At 37.8% G+C, this 11,742-nt stretch overlaps 1 protein-coding gene across 1 annotated transcript; it reads left to right on the top strand.

The window, feature by feature from the left end:
• The first annotated feature begins 4,549 nt into the window (after positions 1–4,549).
• On the top strand, positions 4,550–11,582 carry LOC306818819 (uncharacterized protein). The gene is made up of 12 exons (XM_079336538.1): positions 4,550–4,603; positions 5,498–5,836; positions 6,196–6,540; positions 6,620–6,710; positions 6,794–6,853; positions 7,017–7,127; positions 8,642–8,730; positions 9,611–9,949; positions 10,309–10,653; positions 10,733–10,823; positions 10,906–10,965; positions 11,130–11,582. Exons 2-12 carry the CDS (start codon positions 5,533–5,535, stop codon positions 11,170–11,172), a joined length of 1,878 nt encoding a protein of 625 aa, XP_079192664.1. The 5' UTR covers positions 4,550–4,603; positions 5,498–5,532; the 3' UTR covers positions 11,173–11,582.
• The last annotated feature ends 160 nt before the right edge of the window (positions 11,583–11,742 follow it).

Below are 11,742 nucleotides of genomic sequence, written 5' to 3'. Positions count from 1 at the left end.
TTAAATCCAGCTTGTGGCCCCCTTTCCAACATGTCATTCCCCCCCTCCCTCTCTCTCCCTGATTTGTGACTCTATCCACTGTCTTATCTCTCTAAACAAAGTGACTGCAGCTGTGTGCAATGGTAAAACTTGGCTTCAGGCAGAAAAAAAAAACTGTTGTTGTGGAAAAAACTGGTGTGGGCTCTAATAGCACACAGTTATAAGCATAGACATAATGTGTCTATACTGCCATCTAGTGTGCTTTATGAGGAGCAACAGCGGTCAAGAAAAAAGAGTAATGAGGAAAAAATCTGCCCAGATGTGAACATTTCAATATTGTTTTTTTGCAAAGGAAAAATGCACTTTTCAGTCCATTTATAAATGTCTACTTTTGTAATGTAATTCATAATTTAATTATACATAGATATTGACATGTAAATGTATTATTTACTTATTTTTGACAACAGTTTTAGCACTTTTTCTTGCACTTTAGCACTTTGTTGTTCAATGTTGTGTTATCATGATATTTACATTTCAAACCTCAAATGCACATTTCCTGTCTGTTATTGTTTTATTGAGCTTACTATTGCATTAGTTTGCAAAATAATCCTGGCTGTGCAATTATGGAATAATGTCTGATCTGAATACATTATTTACTCTCTGATTCACTTTATATGGAATGTATTTATTTGTCGCCTTGATTAAATGATACTGATTATTGGAGTTTTTCAGTCTTGGCTTCAGTTTGGACACATTTTGTGTTTTAAGAACAATCTTAAAAATGTTGTCAGAGATCAATTTTATTTTGTCCCCATATTGGCAATTCTTTAACTTAAACAAATGGAGGATATTTTGATTCCATATTAAATCCTCTGATTGTTCCTTTCGCTTTTTATTTTATTTTATATGACGGTATATTTTTGTCCTTTAATTCATTCTCAGTCTGAAATGTGTTTTACATGTCCATACCAGAGACTGTAAAAATAATGGACGGGACAAGGTCCCCTGTGAAGTGAAGCTTTTTTTTTTTAGATCGCCCCCTACTGACTGGCTGCAGTATAGGTCATAAACCCCGCCTCCTCAATGATAACAGACGGGACTTGGGTCAAACTGTTAAGTTAAAATACTCGTCACATAATTTTTTTCCAGACCTAAACTCTGCTGTGATCATTAGATATTATCACCCTACATGGTGTTCAAGTGCTCATTTTTCTGTGAAGTTTGTTTTAAATAAGTTATTTGAGGTTAAAAAACGGGATTTTACGTCACACATGGCGATGATTGACAGCCGCGGATCTTGCGTAGCTCTCTTGGTAAATAAGCAGTTACGTCGTGAAGTGAAGCCGAGACCCACGGAGCTTTTCTGTTAAGTTTTTTCGTCTTTTTTGAGCTGGTGAAAGCTGTTTTTTCTGCAGTAAACTAATGTCACGGACCTGTGGACTCTAACGCATCTTTGCAGTTTTTACAGTAAGTAATAAAGTTTGATTTATGTGTCATTGCTTAAAGCGCTATGAGCGAGCTAACATATTAGCAGTCTAAGCTAGGTTAGTTATCAGGCATGATTTATCTTTTTATTTTACTTTTTAATATGAGCAAACCTAATAACTGACATGATATGTTTCTTGATATTGTTATATCGTTTTTGTGAGTGGAATTGTATTTAAAACCAAAACATGGTAATTAAAATCAGCTCATAGATGGCGTTCATTGACTGTACAGTTATGTTTCAGTAAATAATAAATATGTCTGATAAGGTTTTTAAAAAAGTATCAAGGACAAAAACAAAGATAAATACTATAAATCTGTATAATTACTGATGTGTACATGTTTACAGTCTGTGTAAAGAGTGTGTTATACAGAGATTAACATGTCACCATGCAGCCTGATATTTATAATACTGTATAATGAGGTAGAATATGTCTGTAGATATCAGGATAAAACTAAAGTAAGCTCTGATCTAATATAACTTATAATACTGTATAATGAGGTAAAATATGTCTCTAGATATCAGGATAAAACTAAAGTAAGCTCTGATCTAATATAACTTCTGTCTGATTTAAGAGACTGACAGAAACATGAACACAAACAATCAGCGGTGGTGTAATATAATATTAACCAAGCATCACGCTGCTGTCAAATATTCAGCATGAGCTTACACACACATTACCAATCCAATAATCACAAGTTGATCATGTTGTACATTTAATGACGCTTATTAATAAATGGGGTTATAACTTCACACAACCTGACACAGACTACAAAACAGGCTGCTTGTGATGGTGGTTAGGAGGAGACAGACAGGCTCAATAACAGAAGTCATAAAGATCACGTTTCTCCCAAAATGATATATTAATGTTTTTTATTTTGCATCTATAATCATTAATGAAGATTTTATGTCTTTTAATAGGTATTTCCCTGTTTTCACCAACATATTATGCATTAAACTGAGGATTTCCTTTTTCTCATGTTCTCTCTCTCTCTTCCAGCTCGTCCTCGGAGGATTGGAGGACCTGACCACTGCTTCTCTTACCAGGGCGTTTGGTCTGATCTTACACTGGACGGCGGTCTGATGTGAAACAGTGGGCCGAGTGTCGCGCCTGAGCCACAGAGGACGCAGCTCGCACGTCCTGAGCAATGTTTGACAATTCATTCAAAAGATGAACGGAAGAAAAGAGAGGCTGTTTAATACAGAGGTTTTTCTTATAAGCCACATTTTGTTTTTGTTATTTTTAGATTAATCTGCTTTAACTTTAAAATACTGTTCACTCATTTGCCTCTTTCAAACCTGTATAACCCACAAAAACCTTAAATACTGCCTCCATCTAACTGAACAATCAAGTGAAAGAAAGTAGCTTAAAATACCACACTATGTTTTTAAGCACATTCTGTATTTGTTAAAGTTACAAGACTAGTGTTACATTTCATGTGATTGAATAAAATATAATAATGTAATTGCCTTCTCAGTCGTGTCTGTATCATACCACTCTACTGTCTTTATGTGCATGCTGTCTTTAACACTAACCTGAATTAAATGTTCAGCACTCGAGTGTTGAAGTACTTTTAAAGCTATTTGTTTCCCAGCTGGGAATTCTGTCATTGCCCTACACGAACATGAGACATTCAATGTTTTTACAGCTTAAAACAGGAGAGAAAAGGTTTAAATCAATAAATACTTTATTTGATTTATAACACATAGTGGGAATGATGGTTCGGTTATAAAAGTGAGGAGGCTACTGGTTTGAATCCCTGTCTGACAGGAGTCTCTCTGTGAGGAGTTTGCATGCTCTCTTCCCTCCACAGTCCAAAGGTGTTCACCGAGAGGAGAACAAAGTAAGGGAGACCATCAGGTGAGCTGGCAGGGGTATCTATCAGCCATCTTTCTTCTTCCTTGTGTCTAAAATGAGGATGATAAAAAAACAATGAGATAAACATGTTAGACAAGGAAAAGAACCAGAGAAAAGGTCCATACAAACAGAAACCTTAATGAAACAGATTCATTTACCAACTCCACAGTTATGCACAGAAACACATAGACTCTGTAAATGTACATAGAACTGAAGTAACTACTGACAGCAGATATAACTTAAGTACTATGTGCACCACTACTTTCTATCATATAACATATTTTCACCAGCATGTTAGATCTGTACACAGCTTATGTTGCTAATTTAGCTAAAAATAGTTTTAGTTCGTTTTTTGCCAAAAATAAAAGGTTTAATAACCCACAGAGTTAAAGAAGATAGATAGACAGATAGACAGATAGAAAGATAGATAGATAGATAGATAGACAGACAGATAGACAGATAGATAGATAGATAGATGGATCCTGAGGGAAATTCAAGGCATCCAGTAGCAATAAAAAAGACATACAGGACACGAAAAGACGTTTAAATTCAATAATTAATATAATAAGTGTGATTTTCTTAATTTCTGAATGAACTACGTTTAGATATTTGACTTGAAATATATGGTGGTTTTGTACTCACCTCTATGGTCGGTAGATGAATTTCTCTCCGTAAAGATTCTTAAATTCTTGGCGTAGCTGGGCTGCGTAAGCTATCAGAGCGGTACGCAAAGTGGGCGGGGCGTGTTGCCAGGGCTCCTCCCGCCGGACCCTACTGCGCAGACTGGTTGCAAAATTCCAAGATGACAGCGCCCATGAGGGCCGTAAAAAAGCTTCACGAACGTAGAACGGAAACAGCTACAGTCCACACCCACTGGTCCATACATGAAACAGCCAGTCTTTGATTTCAAACAGCCTGGCACAAAGCGCGCACACTTTACTTCCTTATTGTTATGGACGTACCAATGAGTTGGCATAGGGGGCGAAATCTGACACGTGTTGTATAAAACTCATTTTAAACGACAAGTGCTTTATTAACAAAATACATGAACGTAGTTATATTTCCATTTTTTATTGACATTATTAAAATAGGTATATAATTTCTGATGATAATCTGTATGCATGTGCCCCCCCCCCCCCCCCCCCCCCCCCCCGCGGTTTGTGTGTCAGTCCAGGTAACCGCGGCAACTGTATTTTTTAAAATTTTAGCGGTTAGCCGGAAAAAGATGGTGAACAACGCGCTCTTACTTTTCCTTTATATATCTGCAGTATTTCACAAAGGTAAGAAACACTTTGTGTGTCACACGTTTTGCACATGTCTGAGTTATTTGCATGTAGATGTGCAGCTGTTTTAGAAGATTGCAGAAGTTGCAAAAGTTGAGTTTAAGTTTGATACTAAATTATTCATAGAGCAAAATATATACACAAGGAGGGAATTAATTCAGATGCAGCCCTGTATATTATATAATCTGGGGTTTCACCCTGATGTCTTTGAATGTGGCAGGGACCACGTGAACCCTCTGCATCGTTAACTATTGTTATAAGCGGGAAAACAAACAGTAGTATTTGCATCATTATTGTAGCCGGTCAGTATTTACTGCTTTTTTTTTTTTGAAAACCTAAATTAAGTGCAGATGTTTCCCATTAAAAATATAGGATTATGGTATATTTTATTTTGCTTTTGTTGTTGATTATGACACCGATGTATTTATTATGTTTTTTATTAATGAAATCATGGGAAGGGGTGAAGTTGTTCAAATGAGATTAAAACAATTCCCATTATAATTTACAGTTGAGTAGATTTTGACAACCTTTAAAGCAACATCTGGATCCCATTCAATAGGCCCAATGATAAATAAACCAACAACTTTCATCATCACACTTTGAAATGTATAATGAAATATGTCAGAGATGTGGAGAGAACTCATGTTTACCTTGTACGGGGATGTTTTTATTTTTTTTGAAGAAACTAGATTTGTGGAGGCATCAACATTAAACCTCATGTCAATCAGTAAAATAAAAAAACGGCTTTGGAAATGCATTTAAAAAAAAAAAAAAACTTTGATGTGTTGTCTGTCACACAAACGTTGCATAACCTGCCAGATTTGAAGCGAAGGATTGCAATTTAATGCAATTTTTATTGCAATATGAATTGATAAGAATTCCCTCCTGCAGGTTTAAACTCTGTGATACAAACTCAGAGGACTGTGATGGCAGCAGTGGGAGACCAGGCCTGCTTAAACTGTCGGCTGATTCAAACTGAAGAAGTTCACCAAGTCACCTGGGAGAAGATTTTTCCTGATGGAGAGAGGAATGTCGCCACTATCAACTTGCGCTTTGGTCAAACAGTGGACCCTCACTTTCGGGGTAAGGTGGAGTTTGGAGAGGCCGGACTGCAGAACAGCTCCATCGTGATCAGGGAGGTGACGGAGCAGGACGAAGGCTGCTATCGCTGCTTGTTTAACACCTACCCCAAAGGTGCTCTCATTGCTACAACCTGCCTGCAGATCCTTGGTAAGATCTGCAACATATTTACATAACCACTGTATGAGATATTCTGCCAGGTTGTTTGTGAGCTAAACTGCTCTGAAGACACTCGGAGAGCATCTGCAGAAAGAGCAGCCATTTACTACATGTCCCAGGATGCATTGCATTGCAAGCTTTAGTATCTTTCTCCTAATGTTGACAGGATGTAACGTGGGAAACTGAACTTAAAACCTCTCCTGTAACTTTAGTCATGTGATCCTTCGAATTGTAGGACGGTTAGTTCCAACGGTGAAATCTGATTGGACGAGAGGCGTCCAGTGAGTGCTGTTGTTGAGTACAGAGTACAACAGTGCTCCCACTTGAGTAATAATTAATTTTCTCCACAGAGCTGCATGAACCCGTCCTACACGTCAGAGAATCAAACTCGTCTGAAGAGGTCGTTGTTTCCTGCTCGGCGACGGGTCGGCCCGCCCCCACTGTGACCATAACGGTCCCTCCAGGCGAGTTGGACTTACTACGCAACACTTCTGACCGGGTCAAGAACAACAACAGCACAGTCACCGTCACCAAGACGGCTGTGCTCTCTCGTCGTCATGACAACAGCACCCAGGTCGGGTGCACAGTGTGGGTCGTCTATGGCGCTGACAAAGCGGTGTTTAAGATGATTCCTGAGGTCAAAAGGTCGCCCCCTGACCCTGATGGAAAGTCAGGAGCTAATAACAGCAATCGCAGTAAGTCGATGATCAGATGTAGATTCTTTAAAGCTCACCGGCATCATTTTAAACTTTTTCTCTTTTGTTCCTCTCAAAGGTCGAACTCTGGTCATTATATCAGCTCTAGTGACCTGTGGTTGTATTATTGTAGTCATCTGTTTCCTATGTAAACGCAAACATCAGAACAGGTACTTCTTCTCACCAACACTTGTGTCTCAGTTATAAAGTCTATAAATGTTTGCCCTCCTCTAACTGGTCTTAAATCCTTCAGTCTGTCACACCAGGTCCAGATGAACAAGAAACCAGGAACTACAGACGAAGACCCTCCTAAGTAAAACCTTTGTTCTCTGAAATCTGTTTTATTTATTCATCCTGCCTTCCTCCAGATCTTCCTACATGCAGGAAACGTATATTTAAGTATCACTTTCACCTGTGTGATGAAGTTATTGATCAGACACTGACAAATAAATTCATGTTTTGTTTTCTTTCTCAAGCATCGAAGAGTCTCACCAGGAGAATGGAGAGATCCGACTTCGAATATCTCCTGTGAAGAGTGAAGAGAATACAAACACTAATCCATCACCAGTTAAACCAAGAAGACTAGTGTTTGATTGATCGATCAGATGAACTCAGTTATTTGTGAGGGTTTTTAAGCTTTTAAGAACAAATCTTTTTTGTATCATTTACTGTTTACATGTTTTTTTTAAAGATGTTTTGAGATTTTTTAAATATTTTTTCACATCTTAAAAGGAAAAATGCACTTTTCAGTCCATTTATAAATGTCTACTTTTGTAATGTAATTCATAATTTAATTATACATAGATATTGACATGTAAATGTATCATTTACTTATTTTTAACAACAGTTTTAGCACTTTTTCTTGCACTTTAGCACTTTGTTGTTCAATGTTGTGTTTTCATGATATTTACATTTCAAACCTCAAATGCACATTTCCTGTCTGTTATTGTTTTATTGAGCTTACTATTGCATTAGTTTGCAAAATAATCCTGGCTGTGCAATTATGGAATAATGTCTGATCTGAATACATTATTTACTCTCTGATTCACTTTATATGGAATGTATTTATTTGTCTCCTTGATTAAATGATCCTGATTATTGGAGTCTTTCAGTCTTGGCTTCAGTTTGGACACATTTTGTGTACAAGAACGATCTTAAAAATGTTGTCAGAGATCAATTTTATTTGTCCCCATATCTGCAATTCTTTAACTTAAACAAATGGAGGATATTTTGATTCCATATTAAATCCTCTGATTGTTCCTTTAGCTTTTTTTTTTTTTTTATGACGGTATATTTTTGTCCTTTAACTCATTCTCAGTCTGAAATGTGTTTTACATGTCCATACATGAAACAGCCAGTCTTTGATTTCAAAAAGCCTGGCACAAAGCGCGCACACTTTACTTCCTTATTGTTATGGACGGACCAATGAGTTGACATAGGGGGCGAAATGTGACACGTGTTGTATAAAACTCATTTTAAACGGCAAGTGCTTTATTAACAGAATACATGTACGTAGTTATGTTTCTGTTTTATTGACATTATTAAAATAGGTATATAATTTCTGATGATAATCTGTATGCATGTGCCCCCCGCGGTTTGTGTGTCAGTCAAGGTAACCGACCCAACTGTATTTCAATCAGGAGACACTTAATTAAGAATGAACAATTATTTATTACAATGAAATGTGCAAAGTCTTTTTGGGGGCTAGACTCCGTCATGACGACTTCATGAGCTCTGAGGGGTAGTGAGGCCGACGCGGGATAGGATGCCCCCCTGTGGAGTCTAGACACTGGTGGTGGTGAAGAGGATGGAGGCTGAGAAGAGGAGTGGGTTTCAGCCTGGACTCTGCTGAGCTGGAAGGAGGTGACTGGGGTGGAGGAGGGTTGCGGCGAATGCCTGCAGCTACAAAATGACTGGAAGAGAGAGTTTTTAAACTATTGACAGGAAGCCATTGATTGGTAGAGAAAGTTCGTGGCAGAGTCTGGTTGGTTAATTCCAGGATGATACACGCCCATGAGAGATATACAGGTAGTAGTAGAGGGTGTGGTTTAAGAATGAATGAAAGAATAACACCAGTCTTCCTGTTTGAATTTACGCTGAGCTCCAAATTGGCGGTAAAAGGAAATAATGAAAATATGGTGAACAACGTGCTCTTACATTTCCTTTATATATCTGCAGTATTTCACAAAGGTAAGAAACACTTTGTGTGTCACACATTTTGCACATGTCTGAGTTATTTGCATGTAGATGTGCAGCTGTTTTAGAAGATTGCAGAAGTTGCAAAAGTTGAATTTAAGTTTGATACTAAATTATTCATAGAGCAAAATATATACACAAGGAGGGAATTAATTCAGATGCAGCCCTGTATATTATATAATCTGGGGTTTCACCCTGATGTCTTTGAATGTGGCAGGGACCACGTGAACCCTCTGCATCGTTAACTATTGTTATAAGCGGGAAAACAAACAGTAGTATTTGGATCATTATTGTAGCCGGTCAGTATTTACTGCTTTTTTTTTTTTGAAAACCTAAATTAAGTGCAGATGTTTCCCATTAAAAATATAGGATTATGGTATATTTAATTTCACTTTTGTTGTTGATTATGACACCGATGTATTTATTATGTTTTTTATTAATGAAATCATGGGAAGGGGTGAAGTTGTTCAAATGAGATTAAAATAATTCCCATTATAATTTACAGTTGAGTAGATTTTGACAACTTTTAAAGCAACATCTGGATCCCATTCAATAGGCCCAATGATAAATTAACCAACAACTTTCATCATCACACTTTGAAATGTATAATGAAATATGTCAGAGATGTGGAGAGAACTCATGTTTACCTTGTACGGGGATGTTTTTTTTTTTTTCAAGAAACTAGATTTGTGGAGGCATCATCATTAAACCTCATGTCAACCACAGTAAAATAAAAAAGGTTTGGAAATACATTTAAAAAACGTTGATGTTGTCTGTCACACAAACGTTGCATAACCTGCCATATTTGAAGCGAAGGATTGCAATTTAAGAAGATTGTGTTGAAATATGAATTGATAAGAATTCCCTCCTGCAGGTTTAAACTCTGTGATACAAACTCAGAGTACTGTGATGGCAGCAGTGGGAGGCCAGGCCTGCTTAAACTGTCGGCTGATTCAAACTGAAGAAGTTCACCAAGTCACCTGGGAGAAGATTTTTCCTGATGGAGAGAGGAATGTCGCCACTATCAACTTGCGCTTTGGTCAAACAGTGGACCCTCACTTTCGGGGTAAGGTGGAGTTTGGAGAGGCCGGACTGCAGAACAGCTCCATCGTGATCAGGGAGGTGACGGAGCAGGACGAAGGCTGCTATCGCTGCTTGTTTAACACCTACCCCAAAGGTGCTCTCATAGCTACAACCTGCCTGCAGATCCTTGGTAAGATCTGCAACATATTTACATAACCACTGTATGAGATATTCTGCCAGGTTGTTTGTGAGCTAAACTGCTCTGAAGACACTCAGAGAGCATCTGCAGAAAGAGCAGCCATTTACTACATGTCCCAGGATGCATTGCAGTGCAAGCTTTAGTATCTTCCTCCTAATGTTGACAGGATGTAACGTGTGAAACTGAACTTAAAACCTCTGCTGTAACTTTAGTCATGTGATCCTTCGAATTGTAGGACGGTTAGTTCCAACGGTGAAATCTGATTGGACGAGAGGCGTCCAGTGAGTGCTGTTGTTGAGTACAAAGTACAACAGTGCTCCCACTTGAGTAATAATTAATTTTCTCCACAGAGCTGCATGAACCCGTCCTACACGTCAGAGAATCAAACTCTTCTGAAGAGGTCGTTGTTTCCTGCTCGGCGACGGGTCGACCCGCCCCCACTGTGACCATAACGGTCCCTCCAGGCGAGTTGGACTTACTACGCAACACTTCTGTCAGGGTCACGAACAACGACAGCACAGTCACCGTCACCAAGACGGCTGTGCTCTCTCGTCATCATGACAACAGCACCCAGGTCGGGTGCACAGTGTGGGTCGTCTATGGCGTTCACAAAGCGGTGTTTAAGATGATTCCTGAGGTCAAAAGGTCGCCCCCTGATCCTGATGGAAAGTCAGGAGCTAATAACAGCAGTCGCAGTAAGTCGATGATCAGATGTAGATTCTTTAAAGCTCACCTGCATCATTTTAAACTTTTTCTCTTTTGTTCCTCTCAAAGGTCGAACTCTGGTCATTATATCAGCTCTAGTGACCTGTGGTTGTATTTTTGTAGTCATCTGTTTGCGGTGTAAACACAAACATCAGAACAGGTACTTCTTCTCACCAACACTGTGTCTCAGTTATAAAGTCTATAAATGTTTGCCCTCCTCTAACTGGTCTTAAATCCTTCAGTCTGTCACACCAGGTCCAGATGAACAAGAAACCAAGAACTACAGACGAAGACCCTTTAAAGTAAAAACATTTGTTCTCTTAAATCTGTTTTATTTATTCATCCTGTCTTCCTCCAGATCTTCCTACATGCAGGAAACGTATATTTAAGTATCACTTTCACCTGTGTGATGAAGTTATTGATCAGACACTGACAAATAAATTCATGTTTTGTTTTCTTTCTCAAGTATCGAAGAGTCTCACCAGGAGAATGGAGAGATCCGACTTTGAATATCTCCTGTGAAGAGTGAAGAGAATACGAACACTAATCCATCATCAGTTAAACCAAGAAGACTAGTGTTTGATTGATTGATCGATCAGATGAACTCAGTTTTTTGTGAGGGGTTTTTAAGCTTTTAAGAAAAAAATCTTTTTTATTTATTTATTTTTTTTATACCATTCACTGTTTACATGTTTTTTGAATATGTTTAAGATTTTTTAAATGTGATGTTTTTTTCACATCTCAATGTTTACCTTTGTGTGACTTAACAATGTTTGTGAGATTTTTTTTTGTGTCATTGTAAAGTTTGATTATGACAAGTGTAATAATAATGAGACTGAAAACATTGTACATTATTGCTTTTGTCAATAATTAAAATGTGAAAAATAAAAACTGCACAGCTGCTCCAAAATGTGTTTAATTCACCTGATTAATGGTGTCGTATTTCCTCTAAATGGATTTAATAAATGTAATATGAGGCTTTAAGAAGAAAGTATGTGTATATATCCTTTTATAATTTAAGATTTAATCTGGTAATTTGTTTAGTGTTAAATGTGTTAAACTCCAATGTCAGCTGCAAA

The sequence above is a fragment of the Symphodus melops genome (genome assembly GCF_947650265.1).
Source record: "Symphodus melops genome assembly, chromosome: 23".
Classification (NCBI taxonomy): domain Eukaryota; kingdom Metazoa; phylum Chordata; class Actinopteri; order Labriformes; family Labridae; genus Symphodus; species Symphodus melops.
The sequence above is the reverse complement of the archived record's forward strand: the minus strand, read 5'-3'. Positions and strand labels throughout refer to the sequence as shown.